We start from the raw sequence: 27,465 nt of genomic DNA, 5'->3' as shown, positions 1-27,465 counted from the left end.
ACTCCTTCTCGAGCGATATTGCTTTTATACAACAGTTCGACGGCAGACGTTTGAAAAACGAAAACTAGAAAACAACAACGGAGTTATTTTAAAAGCCTCTTTGTTTGGGAACTACTTTCTTTCGCCACGGATTTGAGGGCGGCCAGAATGACAGGTAACACTTTCGGCTGCTTTGAATCTCATAACAACTCAATGGACGGAGCAGCCATTTCTTTATATTACGGTTTCTTGGTCACAAAGTGTAGTTTTAAGATAAGTGCAGTCGAGAATATATATATATATATATGTATTATATTTAAATCTGCAGTCGATTAGTAAAGATAGCGCCTGTTTGAACGTTTGCTTAGTAAGATTCAGTGCGTATGAGAACCAGAGCATGAGCGGACGTCAGTGTTCACTCGCCCCACGAAAGAGTATAAAAGCCCAAGAGGCGAAACTCTGTTGTGTTATGGGTACCAGTCTGTAGATGGCGCTGCAGAGCCACGGCCGCCATTATGGACTGTAAGCGGCTGAAACCGTTAGCGCTAGGGATGCACGATATTTATCGGACAGATAAATTATCGGCCGATATGGGCGGGAATGACGTCATTTTTATCGATCCGATAAACAACTACAATCCGATAACTACATCCGATACAGTACGATTGCTGGTAAATCAATAAATCTGTCTGCTTTATCCTCTTTCCGGAAATGACTACACCTCAAACTGTCGCGCTCATTATGCACTCAACTGTCGCGCTTACCACGTCATCATCTGTAAACAAACATGTCTTCGCCGGTCTGGAAGTTTTTCTCGGTGGCAGTGGAGGACAATGCTTTTGCTATTTGCAAAAAATGTTCAGCAAGGTTTCCGAGAGGAGGAAAAAATTCGTCAAGTTTCAACACATCCAATCTTATATTGCACTTGAGAGGTCATCATCGCGGCGAAGATGTACTGAAAGAATACGAAGCCGCGGCAGCTGCAGCTAAAGTTAATAGCGCGAAGGCTAAAACACCGAGCGTCACTGTACCCATTCAGCGAGCATTTGAAAATGCTAAAAAGTTTTCCAGAGACAGCGAAAAGGCAAAAGCTATAAACGACAAAGTGATCGAGTTTATAGTCCTCGACGACCAACCTTTCTCCGTAGTAGAGGATCTGGGTTTTCGCGGATTAGTACAGCATTTGGAGCCACGTTACACCCTTCCAAGCCGCCGCTTCTTCTCTGATGTTTCCCTCCCTGCTTTGTATGAGTCAGTCGCCACACACATTCATAATTTGATCGACAAAAATGGACTACACATAAGTTTCACCACGGACATCTGGACATCTGATGTTAGTCCGGTGAGTATGCTTAGTTTAACGGCTCAGTGGTTGGATGAACATTTTAACATGCAGAAAGTTCTGCTGCACGCACAGGAGTGCTCCGGATCGCATACCGGGGCAATGATATGCCAAGCTTTTGAAGCAATGTTAGAACGGTGGAGTATAACAAAAGACAGAGTGCATGTTGTCCTTCGGGATAATGCACGCAATATCATCAAGGCCATGCAGGACTGTGAGCTTGCAAGCTTGGGCTGTATGGCACACACCTTACAGCTCGCGGTAAACGAGGCTGTGCTGAGCCAGAGAAGCATAACAGACTGTATTTCGATCTGCAGAAAGATGTTAGGCCACTTCAAACATTCACAAGTTGCCACCTCCCGTCTGCAAGACTTGCAAAAACAACTGGGCATGAAAGAGACGAGGCTTCAACAAGACGTGCCCACCAGATGGAACAGCACGTTCTATATGCTGAGAAGTTTGTTGGATCAGAGGCGAGCCCTTGCAGCATATGCGGTAGATTTTCAATTACCTGCTTTTTTGAGCATACAACAATGGACATTAATTGAAAACATGATGACCATTCTTGACCCATGTGAACAGCTGACAAGAGACATCAGCTCATCTACAGCCACAGTAGCTGATGTGATCCCCTCCATTGTAGCATTAAAACGTCTGTTAAACAAGACTGTTGCAACAGATCATGGAGTTAAAACTTCAAAGACCACTCTACTGCAAGCCATAGAACAGCGATTCAGTCATATCTATGGAGAGCCCCTGTTTTATCTTGCTACAATCTTGGACCCCAGGTATAAGGACTGCTATTTTGACCAACCAATGAAAAGAGAAGTAACAAAAAAATTGCAGACCATGATGAGCTGTGCATCAGAGAATGCGGATGAACCAAAAGTTAAAAAGACCAAGACAGATGGTGGCAATGTTTCCTTGCTAGCAATGTATGAAGAAATCCTTCAAGAAAACTATGATGTCACGAAAGAGATGACCCAAAGCCAAGAGAGTGGCAGGTAATTAAATTGTTTATCTAAGTTAGGTTTATTTGTCTCTAAAAATAGACCAAAATGTAACAGCCTAATTTTTTCTTTGTTCATTGTCTACTTTAGATAAACGTGTACCTCTCGGAGCCCCCAATTCCTAGATCAGAGAGCCCCTTGGAATACTGGAAACGCAACAAATCCCAGTTCCCAGACCTTGCTTCACTTGCAAGGAAATACCTGTCAGCCCCTTGCACCAGCATTGACAGTGAACGCTTATTTTCTGCTGCTGCAAATGTTATGGATGAAAAAAGAAACCGAATTGGATGTGAGAAGGCAGAGATGCTTTTGTTTATCAAAAAAAAATCTGCCACTAATGCCTAATGTAACAAATAGAAAAGATGATGGACATTAAACAGAGAAGTGAAAAATGTGCACTTTATAGAAGGTTGAGACAGGTTGAGTAGTGCAAATTGGAAATCAAATTATTATTGTTTATATTTTTTATGTTAAACTATATAATTTCTATGCCCGATGCACTTCATTTTTGTTAAGCATGCACTTCTGTTTTTTACAAGGTTGACAAATGTCAATGCATTTTATTTATTTAATTAGTTTTATTTTTTATATTTGAAAAACATGTCACCCTCATGCGGTAGAATAGATGCATTTCTTGTTTGTTATGCATGAAATACTTATGTTAATGACTAATAAGTTGTTAATTGCAGACCAGAGTTCCATGACAGATTTTGTGAAACCCTTTCTGTCACACAATATTGTGGTTTATTACACACAAAAACATTTGATTTAAGATGTATTTAAGGTTGACAAATGTTAATGAATTTTATTTATTTATTTTAGTTTAAAAAGGATACCTACCTCACCCACATGCACTAAAGGTAGAATAGATGCATTTCTTGTTTGTTATGCGTGAAATACTTATGTTAATGACTAATAAGTTGTTAATTGCAGACCAGAGTTCCATGACAGATTTTGTGAAACCCTTTCTGTCACACAATATTGTGGTTTATTACACACAAAAACATTTGATTTAAGATGTATTTAAGGTTGACAAATGTTAATGAATTTTATTTATTTATTTTAGTTTAAAAAGGATACCTACCTCACCCACATGCACTAAAGGTAGAATAGATGCATTTCTTGTTTGTTATGCGTGAAATACTTATGTTAATGACTAATAAGTTGTTAATTGCAGACCAGAGTTCCATGACAGGTTCTGTTAAACCCTTTCTGTCACACAGTATTGTGGTGCCTTACACACTAAAACATTTGATAAGTCAGGCCTGATGTTTGCTGTTAAGGCCAGGGCTGCAAAAATATCAGTTTTATCAATGCACTTTTGTTTTTAAGATGTATTTAAGGTTGACAAATGTTAATGAATTTTATTTTTTGTTTAAAGACATATATATACCTACCTCATCCTCATGCACTAAAGGTGGGATAGATTAATTTCTTGTTTGTTATACAAAAACTTCAACTTAAAGTAATTTAATTGCAGATAAACCATAGTACTGTTAAACCCTTTCTGTTACTAAGTATTGTGGTGTATTACACAAAAAATAAAAAGTGGAAGAGTCAAGGAGTACTAATGTTTGCTGTTATAGTTGTGCCAGAACACTAAAATATCAGTTTCATCAGTGCTTTCATCTTGGATTTTTTTATTCTCGTAGGAGCACAATTCTGAAAGTTATTTCGAAAATTATAATGTAAAAAATTGCACTTAATGGTTATCGGTATCGGCTATTAAGATGACTTAATTATCGGTTATCGGTATCGGTCAAATTTGCTCTTATCGTGCATCCCTAGTTAGCGCGCCTCACAACTGTTCCACACTCTTCCATTCTATGTCAGTGCCTCTTCTCTCACAAAAAGAAAAAAATACAACAAAACTTCTCATACACAAATGCTCACACAATAGATGGTGGTGTCTGATTAATTACTGAGATCTTATGGCTCCATTTTAGTACTGTTTATAGTTCATGTGTGCACTTGCTAGATTGCACATCTTTTTTGTACCTTTCCGCCTGTAATAGGACATTCACAGATTGTTTTTGTTCTTGCCATTGAAACGTTCACTGTGTGCACTTTCACTGAAGATGTTGAAAAAACTTGTTAATATTTTTGTGATATTCTATGTAAAAGATTAACTCTTAAGAAATGTTCATTTATAATTTATTTATTTATTTTTCCAAATCATATATATATGGTGATGTTCACTCATTTCAAAATCAACATTTGAATAAAGATCTTATTACTGTGTGTCTGCCTATATATTATTTACATCGCTTTTATTTTATGATGAAACACCAAATTTTCTTTTTTATGTTGTAAACACTGTTTTTGATAGTGTATAACTCTGGTTCTGGGTGCTCTAGCAGACTGCAGACAGTTCTGATTGTTAGCAGCTACAGACAGTAAACACCCAAAAAAAGAATGAACTCTTTAGCATGTCGCATTCAAAAGTTATTCTCATTTTACTAAAGGGTGTGAAAATACATTTTTCATATAAATATTAATTTTTTGTTTTGCACATATAATTAATAGCAAGGGATTATATATGCACACAACCAAAGAAAATGCTGTGGATGGACTCATTGTTTAGAGTAGGACCTAAAATAAAAGATGGTGTATCATTTGTGGCTATATGTGCTATCTGAGGCAGTCCACACTCAAGTTTCCCATATGTTTACAAAAGACCATTTTTTACCTTATTATTCATTCAGCGATTGTTGCATATGTGTTGATATTAGAACAAAAATAACGCTGTAGCCTTATTCCTGAGAGTGAGAGCTTTCATTTGATATAAGACTTGCCCATGTTTGTCATTTTTGAAAAATATGAAATATGTAAATATTAAATGATAAAATAAAATATTGGGGGGGTGATAGTGTAAATTGAGTGTAAATAACTTTCTTACAGTAAAAGATGTGTCAAAGTGATGCATATCTGCAGAAAGTAGAGACTCTAAGCTTTCAAACAGTATCTCATATGTGTTACTGGGGTCCATGACGGAGCATCAAAGATTAAAAGAATATTTTATATTAAGTCAAAATACGAAATTCTGGACCCGGGACAGGGTCCTCAGGGTTGAAGAGGTTAAATGCTCAATTTTAAAATATTGACCTGAAAATACTCCTTTTAGATTTGACCACAAAGAAATTTACTTGAATACATTATTATTATTATTTTTTACAGTTCACAGTGTCAGAATATAAAAATACAAAGACAGGATCAAGTATTTATAGTGGGATTAGTTTAAAAATGTCTAAGTGTTTTAATCATTGTATTTCAAATCAATCATCTTCATTGTAGTAGCCCATTAATAACACAGTCCATAAATGAATCTCACCACTTGATGTCGCTGTTTCACTTAAATACATACAATTTTGTATCGGCGACATCAGTGTTGGATTTATACAGTCTTTAACTGGAGCAAAATGTAAACACGGTTGATTCCAACTGATTAAAGGAAGTCCACAAACATATCTGTGCAGTTAAATCAGGACAGGTAAGAAAACATCACAGGGTGTGTGTTTAAAAAAAAGAAACTGTTCTCTCAATCCAACCTGTCCTATCCCAACCTTTTATTCCTCTAAATTTTTCCTCCCTTTGTCATCTTTATATTCACCCCTACACATCCCAATCACCTGCTCTTCTTTCCCCTTCCAGGTTGCATTGGGGATCCTTAATCGCGTGTCCCAGATCAAACTGAGACTATTCCTCCATTCTGGGTTTCACAAGTTTTTAAATCAGAATGCATCCAGATTACAACAGATTAACAAACCTTTCAGGCTAGCATAGCTTCCCATCTTTTGTTCTTATACAGTAGCTCAAATGTCCTTTCCCACACAATCTCAATTATTGGGTTTACCAGCAACTAGCTTGCTTTGTCTTTGGCGACGTGTTATGATATTTACATCGCAGGTAGCGAACGAATGCATTGCGGTATGTCTTGTTGAAGAGGGTGTAAATCAGAGGATTCACACCAGAGGAGACGTATCCCACCCAAACAAAGAAATTCATGAGATGATGAAGATGGTCACTGCAGCTCTCCTGACAGATGGCAACCAGCACGTTGGTGATGAAGAACGGACACCACATCACCAGGAAGAAAAAAAAGACGACACCCAAGACTTTGGAGGCCCGTTGCTCATTTCTGATCGCTTGCATCATTCCTCGTCTACCTTGATCTCGTGAGCTACTAAACGAAAGTTTTTTGGGTAAAAATGTGAGTAACAACTGCTTGTTGTTAGGCAGAGCTGTGTCACTTATCTCGGCTGATGAAACTCTTTTGGTCTCTTGCGGGAAGGCAGCGCTTTGTTGACGAAGAACCCGGAGGGTGAGGTAGTAGCAGACCACCATGATGACCAGAGGAAGGAAGAAGGCTATGAAAGAGCCGACAAGAACAAAGCGAGGCTCATTCAGGGCACACGTCTCGTTCACAAACACCTTCTGCTTATCCTGGAAGCCCATTACCGGAATGGGAAGTGACAGCACTGAAGGTGGAGAAAAAGAAGAGAGACGTGAAAAAATTATAGATTGGGAAATCATCAGAAAGCATGACCAAACCAAATATTCCTAACCATGCACCGTTTAAATACAATAAAGTTTGGAATGTCACTACTGCACCATAAGTGCTATCAAATTGCTGTATTTGCAAAATGAAATTCTCACCTATAGATATGGTCCACACAGTGACGATTTTGAGCTTGGCCTTGAAAGGCGAGTTACTGCGACTGTACTTTATTGGATTATGAATACCAATATAGCGGTCCAGAGAGATGGCGCACAGGTGCATGATAGAGGATGTGGAGAAAAGCACATCCAGGAAGATCCAAATGCGACACAGGTCTTCATGGAAAGGCCAGCTGTGGTCTACACACAGACAGATAATAACATGAATTGAGTTTAGACTAGAATTGTGAGTATTAACTGATCATTTATGTGTTTTCAGATTGCACTTCGTAATTTATAGACACTACCAATCGAAAGTTTAGGGTCACATACTCACTAATTATTTTTATTTTCCATGTTTTTGAATAATTGTAAACTTATACATATTCAGCTATGGAATAACACAAATGTAAGGGCAGCTATGTTGTGACTAGCAGATAAAAAATGAGAACTATATTGTATGGCCGAAGAGCACTTTGACCTAGGCGCAGTAACATCATCACTTCTGACTACTCCCCCTCTCGCTCAATCTTCCTTCAATATTACTGCGCCTGAGGTCGAAGTGCTGCAAGCTAAGTGCATACGCTATACAATATACTTCTCATTTTTATCCGCTTAAAAAATCGTCACGTTTTATTTTGTGCCACCATACTTCCTCGTGTAACTACTCATGTAAGAGTCTTTAAATAGGGAAAACATGGAAGTGTTTGGTGGCTTTTAAATGCATTCCTGTTTGGATCCTAAGGAATGAATGGGGCTAGGCTAAATGCTTACACATTCACTACTCGCTGTACAAAGATTAAGTGCACGCACTGAAAAAAGATGGGTATGTATTAATTCATCTAAGTTGAGGTAAGAACATAGTAAAATATTGAAAACTGTGGTGTTTTCCTTTAAGGGCCAGTCACACTAGACTTTTCTTTCCATTGACTTATATTCATACGCATGCGCATGCAACAGACCGGAAACGCAAGCTTGTGCGATTATGGCCGTGTCCCAAATGGCACAGTCTGGACTTATGGAATTTCTCACTTTGATGACATCATATAGTGCTCCGAAGTGTGGTCCTTAGCGCCCTATTTGCACCCTTGATTCTGTCTTTGGCGAAGCCCGCACTGCAGCAGGCTTCACTCACTTTACCAACCCAGAAGTCCTTACGAAAGAGCAATCAGACCAATCAGACCACAGAAGAGAGGAGTTCATACTGATGGGCAACTTCTCTTCCTATTTTCGGCATGACGCTCGAGTCTGTCCCAAAATACGACTCTGGTGCGCCCTGGTGGACTTGCGTCAAGGGTCCCTAAGTTCTGAGTTCTGCACTACATAGTGTCATCAAAGTGTGGACTCTGAGAAAGTCCATGGCTGTTTCTCAATCGCCCTGTCCCAAATGGCACACTCCGGACTTGTGGTCCTCCTCAGAGTCCACACTTTGATGACATCACGTAGTCAAGACTTTAGGGACCCTTGATGTGAGTCCACGTGGGTGCACCGGAGTCGTATTTTGGGTCAGACTCGAGCATCACACCGGAAATAGGTAGAGAGGTTGCCCGTCAGTGTGAACTCCTCTCTTCCGTCGTCTGATAGGTCTGATTGCCCTTTCGCAAGGACTTCTGGGTTGGCAAAGTGCGCGAAGCCTGCTGCAGTGCGGGCTTCACTGAAGACCGCATCAAGGGGGCAAAGCAGGCGCTGATGAGCACACTTCAAAGCGTAAAAATGACAGATGGGACACCCTACGGACTTGGAGACTAAGCGAGAACGCGCAATTTAAGACTACGAGACCGAAAGTCCACATGAAGTGCGCCATTTGGGACAGGGCCAATATGCGTTCTTCAGCGATCTTGCGTCCTCTCTCTACGTCATCATTAACCGGCGGAGTTCAAGCACGCATGAAAATACCCGGATGTGTTCTTGATATTGAGGATGCATCGAGTGCAGACTTGTGCGCTGAAATCTGGGGAGGTCAGGTGACCAACAGGAAGATTGCACGGATCTCAATTCTCACAAGTGCGTTCTGTGATCTTGTGACCTTCTGAGTTCGTTCTTCCAAGGTCGCCTGGCAAGACCAATCTTTACGAGAGCGCAAGTCCGTTCTTTATGTTCTTGGAATTGAGAAACAGCCCATAAGTCCAGAGTGTGCCATTTGGGCCAGGGCCGATATGTCGCAGGTCACTGCATAGCAACTTTCAGGTGAACTGTGACCTGTGAATTCGTATAACGTGGAACGTTGTGACAAAAAAAAATTAAAACTGGTATGTTACTGCATGTTACCTTTCTCTTTACGGAAAAGCACAAATGGACGAAGCCAAGGATCATATTGATGACTCACAAGTCTAGTGTGACTGCGGCGTATGTTGTGACTAAACAACATGAATCAAAACTATATTTTGATATGTGTAGTTAGCTTTTGCCTAGAATTTTGCAAAAACAATTCTCATCATTTTATCTGAAGGATGAAAGGATATTGAAGGATTTTACATTTATTATGGGATTAATTAAATAAAGTTTTAATTTTGATATAAGCCATAAAGCGGTGCTGTATCGTGCATAAGTCATGGCTGAGAGCTGTTGTTAGGCACAGCGAGAAGCAAAGTCCCCCTTCAGCCGTGACGTATTTACGATACAACATTAGACTTGAGTACCTTATTGCATTTATAAAATGTTACCACACAATACAAATATAAAAGCAAAAAAAAATGTATCAAATATGCAACTTTCATGAAGTAAAATCACTAAAAGCTTTTCTTCTGTTGGATAAAGTCCCTACATATGTTTATATTAAAACACAGCTATTGACCAATCAGAATCAAGGACTGAAACTAACTGTTTTATAATAATCTAATTTGTTTGAAACAACAATATATTTGTTTATGAACCTAATTACAATCAAAAGGTTTTATAAACTCAAGAGAAATATAACCTTAAACTTTTGAATTGTAGTGTACTTAGTTGTATCATTAACAATATATTGATATTTGAAATACTTCAAATTTTATTACTACTACTGCATTACATTTTGTGATAATTGAACAAAAAGCCATGTCTGAATGAAGTCAGTTTGTACTTACTGTAAATGACACTGATTAATGAGACTGGCATTACAAGAAAGCCCACCAGCATGTCGGCCACGGCCAGCGAGCAAAGAAAGAAGTTGGTTGCATTGTACAGTTTACTTTCCAGGGACACTGCCATTATTACTAATATATTTCCTGCTATAGTGAAGAATATAATAACCAGAATAAACAAAGCTGGCCAGTTCATCTCTGTGGCTTGTGTATCCGGTAACTCCGAGAGGTTGGGTTTGATAAAGCTGTGGTTTAAAGTGACATCCCAGAACAGAGTATCATTTATTGACGCCATCATGGTCAAAGCAGTACAATTCAAGTCTATAGGTCCTTTAGCAGCAGTCAGTTGTGTGTGTATGATATGTGTCCAATCTTCAGGTTGTCTTAATCAGATCCGAGCTGACCTTGTGGTTGTGTGTGCGATGCCTGTGCAGAAAGACACAATGTTAAAATAAACAACACAGATTGAACTTCTAACAATGCATGATCTTGGTATATCTAGAAATTATTTAAAAAAAAAACATTAACATTAGGGAAACTCAACTCTACTGGAAAGCTTATTAGTGCAGAAAACAGGATTCCTTCAAAGAGCACCTATTGTCCGATTCATGATTTTACATTTCCTTTGGTGTGTAAGTGTGTATTAGTTCATAACGATATGCAAAAGGTACAATCCCCAAAGTAAACAATGACACGAGTTATCATCTCCAACATAAATCTCTTTTCTTGAACTACAACAAACAGTTTTCTTCCTGGGATTGGTGATGTAGAGAAGACCGACATTATCATAATTCCTCCCGCTTTGGACTCCTGTTAGCAACCAAATCGTTCAAACATGGTAAGGAGCGTCACATTTCTGGCTGACGTCAGAGGTATTCAGACCAATCACAACGAACAGATTAGCTGTCCAATCAGGGACACAGATCTTTTCAAATCTGTGCATTTCAGGAAGAGAGTGAAATCTGGAGCTACAAAAATGTACGGTATGGAAAATAATGTGTTTTTTAAGCCATAAACCACGTTAACACATTGTATTATAACAAAAACACAAAATAATATTGTTTTTTAGCAATGAATAGTGCATTTTAAACTGCACCACTCTTAATTTAAATAATATTTTATCTAATATATAAATATAAATACGCACTACTTTAATTCAGATTTTAATCACATGGCATTTATTACACATTGCGTAACTAAATGCAGTCATTTTCCATCGCTATCTCATGGCGGTTCTTATGTGTTTTACACGGTGGCTAATTTGTATGGCCCCATTCGAATATTTTGGTATGTTTGCTATTGCCTCTGTGAGGTTGTGGCGGGGTTTTTTATGATAATGGTATGTTTTTGTACAAATTAGTTTTGCGAATCAGCCAACTCTGAAAAAAATACGTAGGAATTCTTGTGAAGTCAGGCTGAATATTCATATGTGACCACAAAACAAGTCTGAAGGGTCAGTTTTTTGAAAATGAGATGTATACAGCATCTGAAAGCTAAATAAATTAGCTTGATGTATGGTTTGTTAGGATGTGACAATATGGCAGAGATACAACAATTTGAAAATCTGGGAAAAAATTTAATATTGATTAAACTGCCTTTAAAGTTGCCCAAATGAAGACCTCAACTAATGATACATTTTTGATATATTTACAGTAGGAAATTTACAAAATGCCTTCATGGAACATGATCTTTACATAATATCCAAATGATTTTGGCATAAGAAAATCAGTACTTTTTATCCATACATGTATTGTAGGCTATTGCTACAAATACCTGTGCTGACTGGTTGTGTGGTCCAGACCAGGGTCGCTCGAATATGATTTTGCCCTTGTGTAATGTCCTTAGGGCAACATACTGTGTTGACCCAAGGACAACCTTTTACTAAATAAAACCTAAACTCACCCCAAACCCTAACTAAACCCTAAAATCAGAGGGACATGATAAGTGAAAAAAAAAATGGTCTAGAAACAGCTAATCCTGGTTGTAAGGTTTAACTTAAAACAAAACGAAACTTATTTCTGAAAACTGATTGGTTGATTGAAATGTTTTCCCAGGGTCAACATAATGTTCCCCTGAGGACATCAACCACTTGGCAAAATCAGGAGAGCCATCCAGGCTCCACATATGTATATTACCGTAATATCACTGGAGTCAGACATCACCAACTTCAGAGTGAAAAATTTTATATCATCCAACATGACCAAATTTTGAAGAAACTTTAAAACGTTTAGGTATTTTAGTGTGTAAAAAAATATTATCCTGTTATCATTGTATCACTGTTATTGTCTGAGACTTATTGGCCTGTATTATCATCCTTCAGGCATAAATCATAAATCTGGGCCCGGTTCCCCAAAACGTTCTTATCGCTAAGTAGTTCTTAACCTATTCCTTAACCTCTCTCTTAACTCTATGGCACGGTTCCCAAAACGTTCGTACGCTAAGTATATCTTCTGTAAGTCACACTTTCGTAAGCAGGGCCGGCCCTGGCCAATTTGCTGCCCTAGGCAAGATTTCACCTGGTGCCCTTTAGAATCATTTTGTTCATAAACTTACACAGAAAAAAATGCAAAGCTTTGTCTAGTTTTTCTTAATTTTGAAAATATTTTGGAAACACACGCATGCACGCACGCACAAGCACACATACACACAATACCCTGTCACTCAGGCATTTGGTCTTGACATTGTCACTGAAAAGGCAGTTTAAAATATAAACCCAGAATTCAGCGAACGTCAAGAACAAGAAAACGGAAACAACAATCAGACAGAGACGCAGGATTTAAATTACGTTACACGGACCATGTTTAAATTTCAATGTTTCTGCACAGAAATACCAACTTTGTCTGGTATTAATAAGCTGCACAGTGGCGGTGCTGAAGGCGCGTGATGGCACATATGCACAGATATTTACGTGCAATCTATTGGAAAGCGGAGGAGTCATTAGTTGGGTTAGTAAAATAACGAAATTATAGCTTTTAAATAGAAGAAAAAAGTTTTTTGTAAAGAGATATATGTTTTTAAAAGTTTAAAACACACAACCCTTCTCAAGGGGAAATAAGCTACTTTTCTCCTTACGTGCAACCTATCGGAAAGCGCAGATGAGTTTGGTTAGTAAAATAATGAAATTATAGATTTAAGTACAAAATAGTATTTATATAAAGAGAAATATTGAAATAAAAGTGCAAAACTCTTCTTAAGTGGAAGTAATAAAGTAAAATAACGAATAATAATTATATAATAACGAATAATAGTTTCCAATAGGTTGCACGTAAATATCTGTGCCGCCACCAGTACTCTGTCTGAGCGCGTCTTCAGCACCGCGGCCAGCACTCCAATGCGCAGCTTATTAATACCAAACAAAGTGAACAAGTTGCTATTTCTGTCTAGAAACATTAATTTAAACATGGTCTGTGTAACATTATGTAAATTCCGCTTCTCTGTCTGATTGTTGTTTCCGATTTCTTGTCCTTGACGTTTGCTGAATTCTGGGTTTATATTTTAAACTGCCGCTTCAGTGCAGTATAGAGCTATTTAACAAGCACGATCTTCCGAGATTATATGCTACTAATAATTCATCAGTAACTGCTGTTTTCTTGTGCAAAATTAAATATTTATAGTTAAATGTTTATATATGTAGCGGTGAATTTCACTACTATGTAGGGGTAAGTTAAACTTCTGCTGCAGTATATTTTGGACGACTAGAGAAATGACAGAGCTATGTCTTCAAACCCTAGAACATTTATTTTCTGTACTTATTTATATAAGTATGTTTGTATCTGCCTTACTATGTGTGCTTTTGTCATTTAACAATAGCGACTGATGAGGATTTGAGGCTCTGAAGTTCAATAATGTACACGGCACCTACTCAGAGTATGACAACACTGATTAACTCCTCTTCCCCTCTACCAGCCCATAAGACAGAGAAAATGCCCCTACTCCAAAATAACAGAAGTTGAATTTATTTCTACAGTGTTTGGTAACACAACAGAAATATATATGTATGTATAAAATAAAATGATGGAAAAAACACAATCTCTTCCTTTGTTAGAGACCAATAAAAGTGACAGTATATAAGAAAACAAGTTTAAATGTTTTCCTTTCTATATATCCTGCTAACCTTTAAATTCGGCTCTGTGTATCGTACTTTACTGATATACTTCACACAAACCCAGAATTAGGTGAAATACATCTTTCCAAAATTAAATAAAATAAAAATTAAAATAAAAAATGTTCAATAAACCAACTATTCAAAGTAGTTCTTCGAAATACAGTGCAAAATACCGTGTAAAAGGTTCAGTACACCAACTATTGAAAGGTAATGCTTCAAAAAATACAGTTCAAAGATACAGTGCAAAATGTAGTTCAAGATACAGTTCAGAAATGTTTAGTACACCAACCAGTCAAAGTTATACTTCAAAAAATACAATTCACAGTCTGTTCATGAAAGTCAACATACCTGGGTGAGCATTATAACTCAACATCATTCTTGTTACCTCATTACAGAACTGGCAGGTGCTGGAGCGTCCGAATATGGCAGGGTATCAGTTAGTCTATCCGACCTATTGAACTAGAAATCTCTCTCTCTCTGGAAATAGAGAGTAGAAGAAAAACAGTTTCGAATATCAGCAAAAAATTAGATAATTGTTCACGCGGAGGGTTCCAGTAAACGAAAATGTCTCTTTAAGCATGAATAATGTAACAACTGTTCTCAGTTCAAAGTCTACTTATGTAGAGTCCACAGAAAAAGGAAAATTATTTTCAAAACGTTGAGAAAAGATATAACTGTAGAACTTCCAAAAAATCTTCCTTTGAAAAATGGTAATATATACAAAGAAAATCCTTTAATGAAAAACCCCAAAACACAGGTTCATCACTCAAAACGGAAAAATCAGTAGCTCACTGTCAAAAGAGCATCAGCGTCTGTAATGCTGTTTGCGTTCACTCAGCAGCATTAACACATCAGGAACAGCACGTGAGACTTGGTTCTCAAAACAATAAGAGCAAACGCAGTTCGTTCAAAAAATCACTTTGAGCTCAAAACAAAAAAAAAATACTGTCCGTGTATTTCTTCCGGATATCAACTGTAGTCGAATAAAAATGAAGAAAACTCACAGTACCTCGATTCTCATCAGACAGAGACAAAAACTCACTCAAACGCTGTCTCTGTGAGCATCACTGCCCCCCGCAGCGCGTGCACACACACAGCTACACACACAGCTGCTTACACAGCATTCTCGCTCCGTGATAATTTCCGTGACAACACAAGCTCGGTCCAGCTCTTCGTCAGCTCACTTCGATACTCGTCTATCGTCAGCCACGAAAATAAACAAAGAATTTACGAGGATGTCACTGTATGTACTTCACTCTGCGCCCACAGCACGCTCTACACGTGTGCACGTTAAACTTCTCCGCTCTTTCTCTCCGCGCCCTCTTCCGGGTCACGTACGCTTCACTTCCCGTCTAAGTTTCTTTCGTAAAAAAAACATTTCAAAATACAAGTCTTTGAATACCTCCACATTCCCCCCTGCTAGACCCTGCCATATACAGGACTCTCCAAACAGGCCAGTTCCTGAGAAAAGAAAAACAAACACAGAACAGATTCAATAACAATATTATCTTGAGGTAATCAACATACACTTTGACATTTTACTGATTGTGTTCAATTTCACCCCAGGTTACATTATAAAGTCATCTTTATATTTTACAGGTAATTTACCACGTGTTTCTCGTTTAGAACGTCTCAAACCTGGTACTACACTGATGTCATTTTCTGGAATGTCAGAGTCTTCAGAATCTGCATTTTGTTCAGACTCTACCCCTTCATTGTCACTTATACCACCCTCCTCCCCACTTAACACTTCTACCTCAACCCTCTCAGGGAAATCTGTATTTTGAAAGTGTGCAGGGTATGGAGTGTAAACAATGTCATGTGAATCAACATCTTTTTCTGACAACTCTTTTTCCTTTTCAGCACAAGTAACCTGCCGTGTTGGAGAGGGGAAGGTACAGTGTTTAAGCTGATCTCTGTGAACTACCTTTGTGGGACCCCCTGGCTCAGGACATACAGTAAACACTGGCAAATCTGCATGATTCTGCTGCACAACCAAATACGGTACTGACTCCCACTTATCCTGGATTTTGTTACGTCCCCTAAACTTATGGTTTCGCAACAGTACTCTGTCACCAGGCCTAATGAGCGCACCTGCAGCCTTGCGATCATAGAGTCTCTTCCTTTTCCTGGAGGCTTCCTGTGCAGCTGTTTTCGCAGTCTCTACTGCAGTCTTCAGTCGGTCATGGTGATCCTTCACCCATTCATCCAAATCCTCCGCTTCATCCTCTGTCAAATCCTTCCCTCCTAAGACATCCATGGGCAGCCTTGCGTCTCGCCCAAACATTAGGTAAAATGGCGAGTAACCTGTCGATGAGTGGATGTGACTATTGTAAACCATCACCAACTCAGGCAGGTAAGACTTCCAATCCTTCTTCTTTTCCGCAGGTAACGTCCGCAACATGTCATGCATAGTGCGGTTGAATCTTTCGCACTGCGCGTTCCCTTGCGGATGATAAGGGCTGGTGCGGCTCTTGCTGATTCCATATAGTCTGCAGAGTTCTTTGATTACACTTGCTTCAAAACACCTCCCTTGATCTGAGTGCAACCGTGCAGGGCAACCATAGCAGACAAACCAATGTCGTACCAAAGCCTTGGCAGTAGTAAGCGCTGTCTGATTTTTAGTTGGGACTGCCACAGTGAATCTGGTAAACATGTCTGTGAGTACAAGAACATTTTCATAGCCTCCTGCCGATCTCTCAAGCACAGTATAGTCCATGGCAAGGACTTCTAAAGGTGCTGTTACGTTGGTACAGGTCATAGGGGCACGGATCTTGGGAAACACGTCCTTAGCCAAGGTACATCTTCGACACTGGGTTACCCATGCCTGTACATCATTGATCATTGAGGGCCAGTAATAATTCCGCCGTATTTGTTCCAATGTGTTTCTACTTCCAAAATGTCCTCCATGCTCATGCACCCCCTCGTACACTTTAGATCTTAAGGACTCTGGCACTACCAACTGCCAAACTTCTTCTCCATCTCTTGGGTCCATAATCACCCTGAACAACACTTCGTGTCTTAGCTTCAGACGTTCAAACTGTCTAGCCAACTTCTTTTGCTGCGGTTCCATTCCCCGGAAACTACGTGCCATTAGCCTCTTGTTTTCAAACACAGCGTCATATATAGGTGCTATACAAGAATCCTTCCTCTGTTGTTCTTTGATGGATGCCCAGTCATAACCATCAACACCTCTCTTTATCGCGGCCTGCTTGGCAACTTTGATCATGGACTTGTTCACCTCCTCTTCTCTACTTGGCCATAGGCATGCCCGCACTTCATCTGTGGATAATTGAATGAAGTCTTTGTCTGTGTCCTCCTTCTCGGGTTCCATCTCCCAGGGAATCCTAGAAAGGACGTCAGCATTGGTGTTCTGTTTACCGGGCTTATAGCAGACCTCAAAGTTGAATTCGGCCAACTGTGCAGCCCACCGCTGTTCTACTGCACCAAGGTTGGCTGTTTCCAGGTAGCGGAGAGGGTTGTGATCAGTAATAACCTTGAACTTTGCAAACATCAAGTACTCCTTAAATTTCTCAGTTACCGCCCATTTAAGGGCTAATAACTCCAACTTGAATGCGCTGTAATGGCGGTCATTCTTTTCTGATCCCTTTAGACCCCTGCTTGCGTAGGCAATGACGCGTTCTACGCCTTCCTGCTTCTGACTAAGTATTGCTCCAAGTCCATTAAAACTCCCATCTGTTGTAATTATGAACGGACGTTGGAAGTCAGGATAAGCGAGGATCGGGGGTGACATGAGACAACTCTTGAGTTTATCGAAGGCGGTCTGACACTCCTCTTTCCAGATGAATGATTCTGACGGCTTACTGTGGTTACCTTTTCCCACAAGAGCATGTAGGGGCTTGGCTAACTGTGCGAATCCAGGGACAAACCGACGATAGTAACTCATAAATCCCAACAGCCGCCTAACCTCCTTCACATTTGATGGCGGAGGCCACGCATTCAAGCACTGCACCTTATCCTTGTCCACCTGAACGCCCTTTGACGATATTATGTGGCCTAAAAACCGGACCTCTGGTCTCAGGAGGAAACATTTACTGGGCTTCAATTTTAGTCCGTGTTGCCGCAGTCTGGAGAAGACAAGCTCCAGCTTTTCACAATGACTCTTGAAATCTGTTGAGAACACAATAACATCGTCCAGGTAGATTAAGAGAATGTCAAAGGCCAGATCGCCTAATGCTGCCCCCATTAGCCGCTGAAAAGTAGCTGGGGCATTACATAATCCAAACGGCATCCTTGTCCACTCATATAATCCGAATGGTGTTGTTACGGCAGTCTTCTCCCGGTCTGATTCCTTTACCGCCACTTGGAAGTAACCTGCTGTGAGATCCAGTGTGGAAAACAGCTGTGCGTTCCCTAAAGCATCTAAGGATTCCTCTACACGAGGAAGTGGGTACGCATCCTTGAAAGTGACTTGATTAAGCCTCCTGTAGTCGCAGCAGAAACGGACACTCCCGTCTTTTTTTATCACAATGACTGCAGGCGAGGCCCAAGGGCTGCGACTCTCCTTCAGTATACCTTGACTGACAAGATCTTGCACATGTCTCTTAAACTCCTGAAAAATCTGAGGTGGGACTCGTCGATGTCGTTGCTTTATGGGCTGCGCTTCTCCCGTGGGAATGCTATGTGTCACTGTTGTGGTGTATCCAAAATCTGTGTCGCTTTTGGAAAAAACATCACTGTAACGTGCAAGCAGAGCATTTAACTCTTCACGTTGCCCCTCAGATAGTCCCTCCTGATTTACTTGCACTGGAATTGGCGGTTGCGTGATCTGATCTTCCATCCTAATACTGCACTGCATATGCTGCTTAACACGTAACTCGCCCTCATCCTCTTCAAATTCCACTATTTGCTTTGGGACTACTTCCTGAGGCTTGGACACAACTGCTATTCTAGACCTGGGCATCAATCTGATGGACTCCTGACAGAGATTTAGCACTCGCACTGGAACTTTTCCTTTTTCTGGGCTTGCAAGCACATTGGCTACTAGCAGTCCTCTGGGAAGAGTAACAGAATCTGTGCATTCCACCAGTACTTGACATCTCACCTGCTGCGGTACACTGCAATGGCCTTGCACAATCTTCTCACTCAAAGGTGGGATCGTAACCGCTTGCTTTCCAGACACCTTAACATACCCTATTCTTCCTTCTGGACCCGACAGTTTCTCATTTTTATTCACTCTTGCTATCACTCTTCTTATGTTAGCATCTGTACTTCGACTGATTTTACTTTCCTCGCTCAGTTCCTTTCCAGACAGTACAAGGTTCTTCAATTCACTAAGAACATTCATTCCCACGATTCCATCCAATCCTTTCATCTCCTTTGCGTCAGGGTTGGAGTCAGTAAGCACGAAAACACATTTCCCAGGGAGCAGACTTCCCATGCACTCTACATCTGCTTGTAAACAGCCAAGAACAGGAATATCTAATCCGTTTGCAGCAGTGAGACGCACCCAGTTAGCAGACGACAGCTGTATCTTTTGCTCTCCGAAATGTTGTTTAAAGTGAGTCTCTGAGATGGTAGTGACTTCCGAACCGGTATCAAGCAGGCATTTGGTGGGCACCCCTGCGATTTTCATATCCACAGTTAAACAGTCTCCAAAAGCACTCTCCTTAAGAGTTCCTGACACTACATCAACCTTCCAGTCAGCTTTATGGCTCCGTACTACTGAGGACCCACTGTTAGCCAGGTCACCCGACGAAGCTCCTCTCGCCATCTCAGTCACCTCTGCGAGTTGTGAGAATGCAGCACCTTTATTACTCAGCTCTTTGTTCTGTCCACATTGCCGACTGGTGTGACCTGGTTCGCCACATGTGTAACAGATATATTTCCCTTCACTGTTTTTTAATGGCTGTCTCCTTGTACCAGCAGGTTGGGGGTTAATTCTCCCTTGACTGTGAACTATTCTGTACAATTCTTCCTGACGAGCAGCAATTTTCTCTATTGCTTCGTGCAATTTTTCTAATGTCAATGAGGATGAACTGTCACTGGTCACAACAGTAGTGTGAACTGTAGCTCTCGCACGTGCAGGGGTCTTAAAACTACCTTCAGACTGTGCTTCCTCTTCCTCAGACCATGTGATAGCATCCTGCATCAGCTGTGCAAAAGTCAAGCCTTGCTCTTCCTTGACCCTCCTTTTCATCTCTCTCCTTAGAAAATCATCCCTTAGTCCGAGGACTAACTGCTCTTTCAGAACACTCTCTTCATCTGATACTCGGCTTGGCTCTCTACGTTTCACTTTGTAAAGTTTCTCTCGTAAATCATAAGCATAGGCGCGTATGGTCTCACCTGGTGCTTGTTTTCGATCATAGAAGTCCTTTAACCTTGTGCCAATGGGTACCTTGTCCCCATATGTCTCCTGAAGCAGCTTAAAGATTGACTCCTGACTGGTATTCTGTTCCTCCAGCATGAATTTCACGGTGTCTTTAGCTTCTCCCTTTAAGTGCTGTTTAATCAACTCCACTCGATCCTCCTCTGGCACTTTCATGACACGGAACGCCGACTTCATGGAAACAATCCACTCTTCTACACCCCCATCTCCAGCCTTGGCAACACCAGAAAAATCAGTGAGTTTGTGATCCCGTGGGATATAGATTGTTGCTGGGGTAGCACGAGAGGATGCTTGCTGCTCCATTACAGCTCTCGCCAAAGACAATGCTTCTCGCTGCTCCGCTCTGGCATGATCCAAGGCACCAGCTTGTTCCGTTAACCTCCTCTGTACTTCAGCAAACTCCTTTTTCAGCTCTTCTAATTCTGCCATTTTTCTTCTTGCTCACAGACCTGGGACAGAATACTGACTACGAAAGGCAAAAAATCAGGCCAAGTATGATCCTGTTCGTGACGCCAAATAATGTAGCGGTAAATTTCACTACTATGTAGGGGTAAGTTAAACTTCTGCTGCAGTATATTTTGGACGACTAGAGAAATGACAGAGCTATGTCTTCAAACCCTAGAACATTTATTTTCTGTACTTATTTATATAAGTATGTTTTTATCTGCCTTACTATGTGTGCTTTTGTCATTTAACAATAGCGACTGATGAGGATTTGAGGCTCTGAAGTTCAATAATGTACACGGCACCTACTCAGAGTATGACAACACTGATTAACTCCTCTTCCCCTCTACCAGCCCATAAGACAGAGAAAATGCCCCTACTCCAAAATAACAGAAGTTGAATTTATTTCTACAGTGTTTGGTAACACAACAGAAATATATATGTATGTATAAAATAAAATGATGGAAAAAACACAATCTCTTCCTTTGTTAGAGACCAATAAAAGTGACAGTATATAAGAAAACAAGTTTAAATGTTTTCCTTTCTATATATCCTGCTAACCTTTAAATTCGGCTCTGTGTATCGTACTTTACTGATATACTTCACACAAACCCAGAATTAGGTGAAATACATCTTTCCAAAATTAAATAAAATAAAAATTAAAATAAAAAATGTTCAATAAACCAACTATTCAAAGTAGTTCTTCGAAATACAGTGCAAAATACCGTGTAAAAGGTTCAGTACACCAACTATTGAAAGGTAATGCTTCAAAAAATACAGTTCAAAGATACAGTGCAAAATGTAGTTCAAGATACAGTTCAGAAATGTTTAGTACACCAACCAGTCAAAGTTATACTTCAAAAAATACAATTCACAGTCTGTTCATGAAAGTCAACATACCTGGGTGAGCATTATAACTCAACATCATTCTTGTTACCTCATTACAGAACTGGCAGGTGCTGGAGCGTCCGAATATGGCAGGGTATCAGTTAGTCTATCCGACCTATTGAACTAGAAATCTCTCTCTCTCTGGAAATAGAGAGTAGAAGAAAAACAGTTTCGAATATCAGCAAAAAATTAGATAATTGTTCACGCGGAGGGTTCCAGTAAACGAAAATGTCTCTTTAAGCATGAATAATGTAACAACTGTTCTCAGTTCAAAGTCTACTTATGTAGAGTCCACAGAAAAAGGAAAATTATTTTCAAAACGTTGAGAAAAGATATAACTGTAGAACTTCCAAAAAATCTTCCTTTGAAAAATGGTAATATATACAAAGAAAATCCTTTAATGAAAAACCCCAAAACACAGGTTCATCACTCAAAACGGAAAAATCAGTAGCTCACTGTCAAAAGAGCATCAGCGTCTGTAATGCTGTTTGCGTTCACTCAGCAGCATTAACACATCAGGAACAGCACGTGAGACTTGGTTCTCAAAACAATAAGAGCAAACGCAGTTCGTTCAAAAAATCACTTTGAGCTCAAAACAAAAAAAAAATACTGTCCGTGTATTTCTTCCGGATATCAACTGTAGTCGAATAAAAATGAAGAAAACTCACAGTACCTCGATTCTCATCAGACAGAGACAAAAACTCACTCAAACGCTGTCTCTGTGAGCATCACTGCCCCCCGCAGCGCGTGCACACACACAGCTACACACACAGCTGCTTACACAGCATTCTCGCTCCGTGATAATTTCCGTGACAACACAAGCTCGGTCCAGCTCTTCGTCAGCTCACTTCGATACTCGTCTATCGTCAGCCACGAAAATAAACAAAGAATTTACGAGGATGTCACTGTATGTACTTCACTCTGCGCCCACAGCACGCTCTACACGTGTGCACGTTAAACTTCTCCGCTCTTTCTCTCCGCGCCCTCTTCCGGGTCACGTACGCTTCACTTCCCGTCTAAGTTTCTTTCGTAAAAAAAACATTTCAAAATACAAGTCTTTGAATACCTCCACATATACATATATTAAAAAAATAATAATTTGGGCGCACGGACGCCCCAAGGGGTCGGCAGCGCCCTTAGCATTTGCCTATTCCGCCTATGCCCAGGGCCGGCCCTGTTCGTAAGGTTGGTCTGGACCATTCGTAAGCTCTCTCTTAGCGTTGTTTGAAGGCAAAACGCTATCGCCGCAGTCTTTAGAAATCAGCGCAGCGCAGTACAAGTCAAACTATGGTATGGTGACAATGATTTTATGATATGGACATTTTTAAGACTTATAATAAAATATGTTTGCAACGGGACTATTTATGCAGTTGACTTTATTTAGTATCAGAACTAATGAATCAAAGACGGCGCCGGTGTTTGTTCCTCATTGAAGTCTGTTCCCTCTATGTGTATAGCGTTTTCATCACGTTACATTTATAATTTTTTTAGAAAGATTAAAGATTTCAATTGGTTATACTAAAAAGCAATAATATCATATATTCTATTATACAATTTATTAAATATTAAATATTTGACAGTTTTATGTCTTTTAACATATAGCCTGTCTTTTTCCGTTTTTCTCTCTTCACTGTTTGTTTTAAAACTGTTATGTTTCCATACATTATAAATATATATTATAAATATAATATGATTCATACTGTAAAAATAATCTCAGTAGCCATTAAAACTTTCAATGTATATAAAGAATAAATGTATAATGTGATAAAAACGCTATAAAAACACTGCACTAAAGGTAAAAAAGGGGGCAAACTTCCCCGTAACACCGGTAACCCCGTAACCGTTTAGTCCATGGCAATTTTTTTATTAGGCAACACTTAAAACCTTTTGACAATTTGCCTGACGTGGCTAAATAAAAAAAATTGCCTCCCAAGACAACCCATTATGGAGCTGGTGGATCTTCTCAGACCATATTCTCTATCTAACTCTCTCTGTTTATTGTAGATAGGTTGTTTTTTATTGAAAACATTAGTGGCAAGCAATACCGCATTAAACAGAGGTACTACAGCTGCTTGCCAAGTAATTCTGATTGTAAAGTATCTTAACTTTAGTATAAAAGTGTATTATATAATTTTTTTAAGTCGTTAAACCCACATCAATAAGCGGCACAAGTGGCACAACGGAATAAGCAGGGTGGATGATTAGCGAGGGATACCCGGTTCGTCTACCCGTATTACTGACAATTTGATAATTTAATTAATAGTCTATATTTTACAGATAACTAAACTATGTTAAAATAAATGTTACTGGAATAATTTGAGTAATGTTCCATTTGTATAGAACGTGTTGTCGTTCTTAACGAGGTAATGCACCTTCAGGTGAAGTGGAAAATCGATCCCTGAGAGATCGATTGCAAATAATTCAGCACCTTCACTTGGGACAGCGTCATTGTTACGTCGTTCTTAGAGGCAGCGTGTTAAGAAGCTTCCTAAGAGACACTTCGGGGAACACACTTAGGAACACAAACAACTTTGGTAAGATATATCTTTTTGAGTCTTCTTAGCGCGCTAAGAGTTAACGTTATCGGGGAACCGGGCCCTGATCATTTAGATAAACAATAACGCACCTCTCCTTAACTTTAACAAGGTAAAGATTTGGTCTGAACTGTATGTTTTCATAACTCATTGTAATTGCTACATTGATCATTCCCATATGGCAAAAAAAAAAAAAAAAAAAAATATATATATATATATATATATATATATATATATATATATATATATTTCAAATTATACAAAAAATGGCCAAAAAAAATACATATTTGCTGAAATATATTTTGGAATATGTTTACAGAAATATATTTTTCATTGATGTATTTTTTGGCAATTTTTGTATATTTTGAAATATATTTTAAAAATAAATACATTTTAAAATTTAAAAAAAAAATATTTTAGCCCTCCATATATTTCAACGTGGCAATGGAAGAAAAACTTTATTTATGTACAAACATGTAAACAGTTTTAAAAAAGGTTCAAATTACATATTTCAATATTTAAAAATTAAATATTTCTAATTAAATAAATAATATAAAAATAAGTTATTTACCATATATTTCTAAAATATTTTGGCAAAGAATAAATTTTTGACATATGGGATGTAAAATTAGAAATGTATTTGCTTGAAATAGATTTTTAAATATACGTTGATATATGAAGGTTAAAACTAAATATATTTCCAAATTCAAAAATATATTCAATTGAGCATTACTTTCTACAAAATGCATTTAGCATATATTTAAAATATATTTTGGGCCAGAGAAATTTTTTGATGTATGGGTTGTAAAATTAGAAATGTATTTGCTTGAAATAGATTTTTAAATATACGTTGATATATAAAGGTTAAAACTAAATATATTTCCAAATTCAAAGATATATTCAATTGAGCATTACTTTCTACAAAATGCATTTAGCATATATTAAAAAATATATTTTGGGTCAGAGAAATTTTTTGATGTATGGGTTGTAAAGTTACCCCCATGTCCCTATAATAACCTATCAAAATATACAGAATATCAAACTTAAACACACCATACAATTGCAATACACCAGACAAGCAGTGCATTTGTCATTTGGGTCATAGATCTTTGTTGCTCAATATTGTGCACTGTGCCATCTAAACATCATAAGCCTGAAGATAAACAACTATCTTTGTGTTATGTTTTAGAGTTTAATCTTTTGCTGGGTCTCTCTCTCTCTCTCTCTCTCCCTCTTGTCAACAGAGACTCACACTTTGGTTTCATCAGCTGATCTGATCTACATCTTTTACAGAAGTAAAGAAAAACTAAAATTCCCCGCAGCTCCCCTTGAGTTTGCTTGAGAGTTACTTTCTGTCATTTACGCCTGTTACTTTTTTATCATTTGTTCACAAATATTGACACATGAAAGTGTCAGTTTAAACTCAGCATGAAATACATTTCTGCTGCATGTCTTACAATAGGCTATTGTGCAAACGTTTCAGTTTGGTGTTGTAGCAAAGCTGACTGTCCATATTTCTTTTTGCTCTCTTTATTGATATATGCATAAAGATTTTTTAGGCTGTTTAAAAGCTCTCTGGTTCATGTTGTTTCTTTTTGCCATGGTAAAATCGGTGTAAAGCACAGGATTGTTGCTTAGTCTTGGCAGTTGTTATTACTCTTTTAGACAAATACCAATAAACTGGCGCGGTGCCCTTCAAAGCATCTCTTCTAGGTACTGTTTTGCCTTTGGCAAAAACATCATGTTGCGAAAACTGAACTTATGTGACATTCAGTTGCAATATAGACATGGGGCTTCAATGCAGGCACGTGCCATATTTAAGAAATACTTCAGTTATAAACTTGTATGTAATTTACTTATGCAAATGGCATTCTTCTGGCATTTATGTACCCTGTCATAAAGTGGCTTGTGGGTTCAACCCAGACAAGTGTAAACAATATTGCAAAGCCGCACTCACGCTTAAGGAAATACAAGAAAAACATTACACAAATATTTGAAAACAATCGTATGATATTTGCTGGCTGTATGTGCATAAACAGTCAAAAGGAGGAACAACTAAGAAATGAAATTTCCATAGTATTAGGTGTGGCATGTTTGCATCTGTTGTCAATTTTTTTCTGATGAAGTATGCATTTTCATTTTAGGTTTTGAAGCAGGTTTATTTAAAACTGTAGTCCTGCAGTGCATGTTACAAATTAACTAAAGTGCAAATATATAACATGAAGACTTAAGTTACTATATGTATAGTGCCAATAATTATGCATAAATAAATGATTACAATAATGAGTATGCCACACTTCTGTCACTGTTGGATGTAATTAAATGTAATAGGTGTTGATGTCTTGTTGCTTAATGCTTAAAAGCAATATTCAGAATGTGGATTTTAAATATTTAGCCATTTTATCAGCTATATTTAAATATTTGTGACCCTGTCTGTGAAATCCAGGCTAAAGTCTAATGATGAGATAACGAGCATCAAAGTTTGATTTAATCTTTGACATGATCTTACTTAGTTAATATACTTAATATTAAAGATATCAAGATTATATTTTTCACTCAATGTTCTTTACATTATATAGGATGATGTAGAAAACAATAAACCACAAAAATTCCTTTAGCCCGGTTTTAACGGGCAGGGTTACAAACATGTTTGTTCTCCTATTTTGTATAAACATAAATAACATTTAATTATGAGGTGATTCATTGAAGAAGCAAGCATGTATCTTACCCTTAAATGTGTGTGATCTTCATCGTCTCTCTTTTGTCATCGATCCCACTGCTTTCAGTTTGGCACCACTTTATGCGTCTTTCAGCACTTACTGCAGGTAAAGGTGTTGCCAAATGTGAGACAACCTGTGAAGGCACTGCTTTACTACAGAAATGAATAATTCATAAATGTCTGAAAGCATTGAATTATGGGATACACAATCCATGTATGCCTTATAATCTGTGTGAATTGTGAATATCACAAGTAAAACAGTCTAAACTAAAATGAACATGACGTCTGAAATATTTAGCTGTCACACTTTTTGTTTCTTAAATAACAGGTTGGTTCACATCAACACTGATAAACGAGTGGATCGGTAGTTTAAAAGA

At 38.6% G+C, this 27,465-nt stretch overlaps 1 protein-coding gene across 1 annotated transcript; it reads right to left on the bottom strand.

Moving 5' to 3' along the window:
- Window positions 1-5,417: 5,417 nt before the first annotated feature.
- On the bottom strand, window positions 5,418-27,394 carry LOC135776519 (5-hydroxytryptamine receptor 2A). The gene is made up of 4 exons (XM_065287283.2): window positions 27,098-27,394; window positions 10,053-10,475; window positions 6,988-7,188; window positions 5,418-6,809 (listed from the first exon to the last, which is right to left on the bottom strand). Exons 2-4 carry the CDS (start codon window positions 10,345-10,347, stop codon window positions 6,181-6,183), a joined length of 1,125 nt encoding a protein of 374 aa, XP_065143355.1. The 5' UTR covers window positions 10,348-10,475; window positions 27,098-27,394; the 3' UTR covers window positions 5,418-6,180.
- Window positions 27,395-27,465: the final 71 nt, after the last annotated feature.

Source organism: Paramisgurnus dabryanus, chromosome 18 (genome assembly GCF_030506205.2).
Source record: "Paramisgurnus dabryanus chromosome 18, PD_genome_1.1, whole genome shotgun sequence".
Taxonomy (NCBI): domain Eukaryota; kingdom Metazoa; phylum Chordata; class Actinopteri; order Cypriniformes; family Cobitidae; genus Paramisgurnus; species Paramisgurnus dabryanus.
Note: the sequence above shows the minus strand (reverse complement) of the source record. Positions and strands in the feature narration are given on the sequence as shown.

Excerpts from the sequence above, each read along its gene's own strand:
- LOC135776519 (XM_065287283.2), bottom strand. The coding sequence starts at position 10,347 with ATGATGGCGTCAATAAATGATACTCTGTTCTGGGATGTCACTTTAAAC. Across the intron at positions 7,189-10,052 it reads ATTAATCAGTGTCATTTACA|ACCACAGCTGGCCTTTCCAT; the intron begins GTAAGTACAAAC and ends GTCTGTGTGTAG. Across the intron at positions 6,810-6,987 it reads TGTGTGGACCATATCTATAG|TGCTGTCACTTCCCATTCCG; the intron begins GTGAGAATTTCA and ends CTCCACCTTCAG.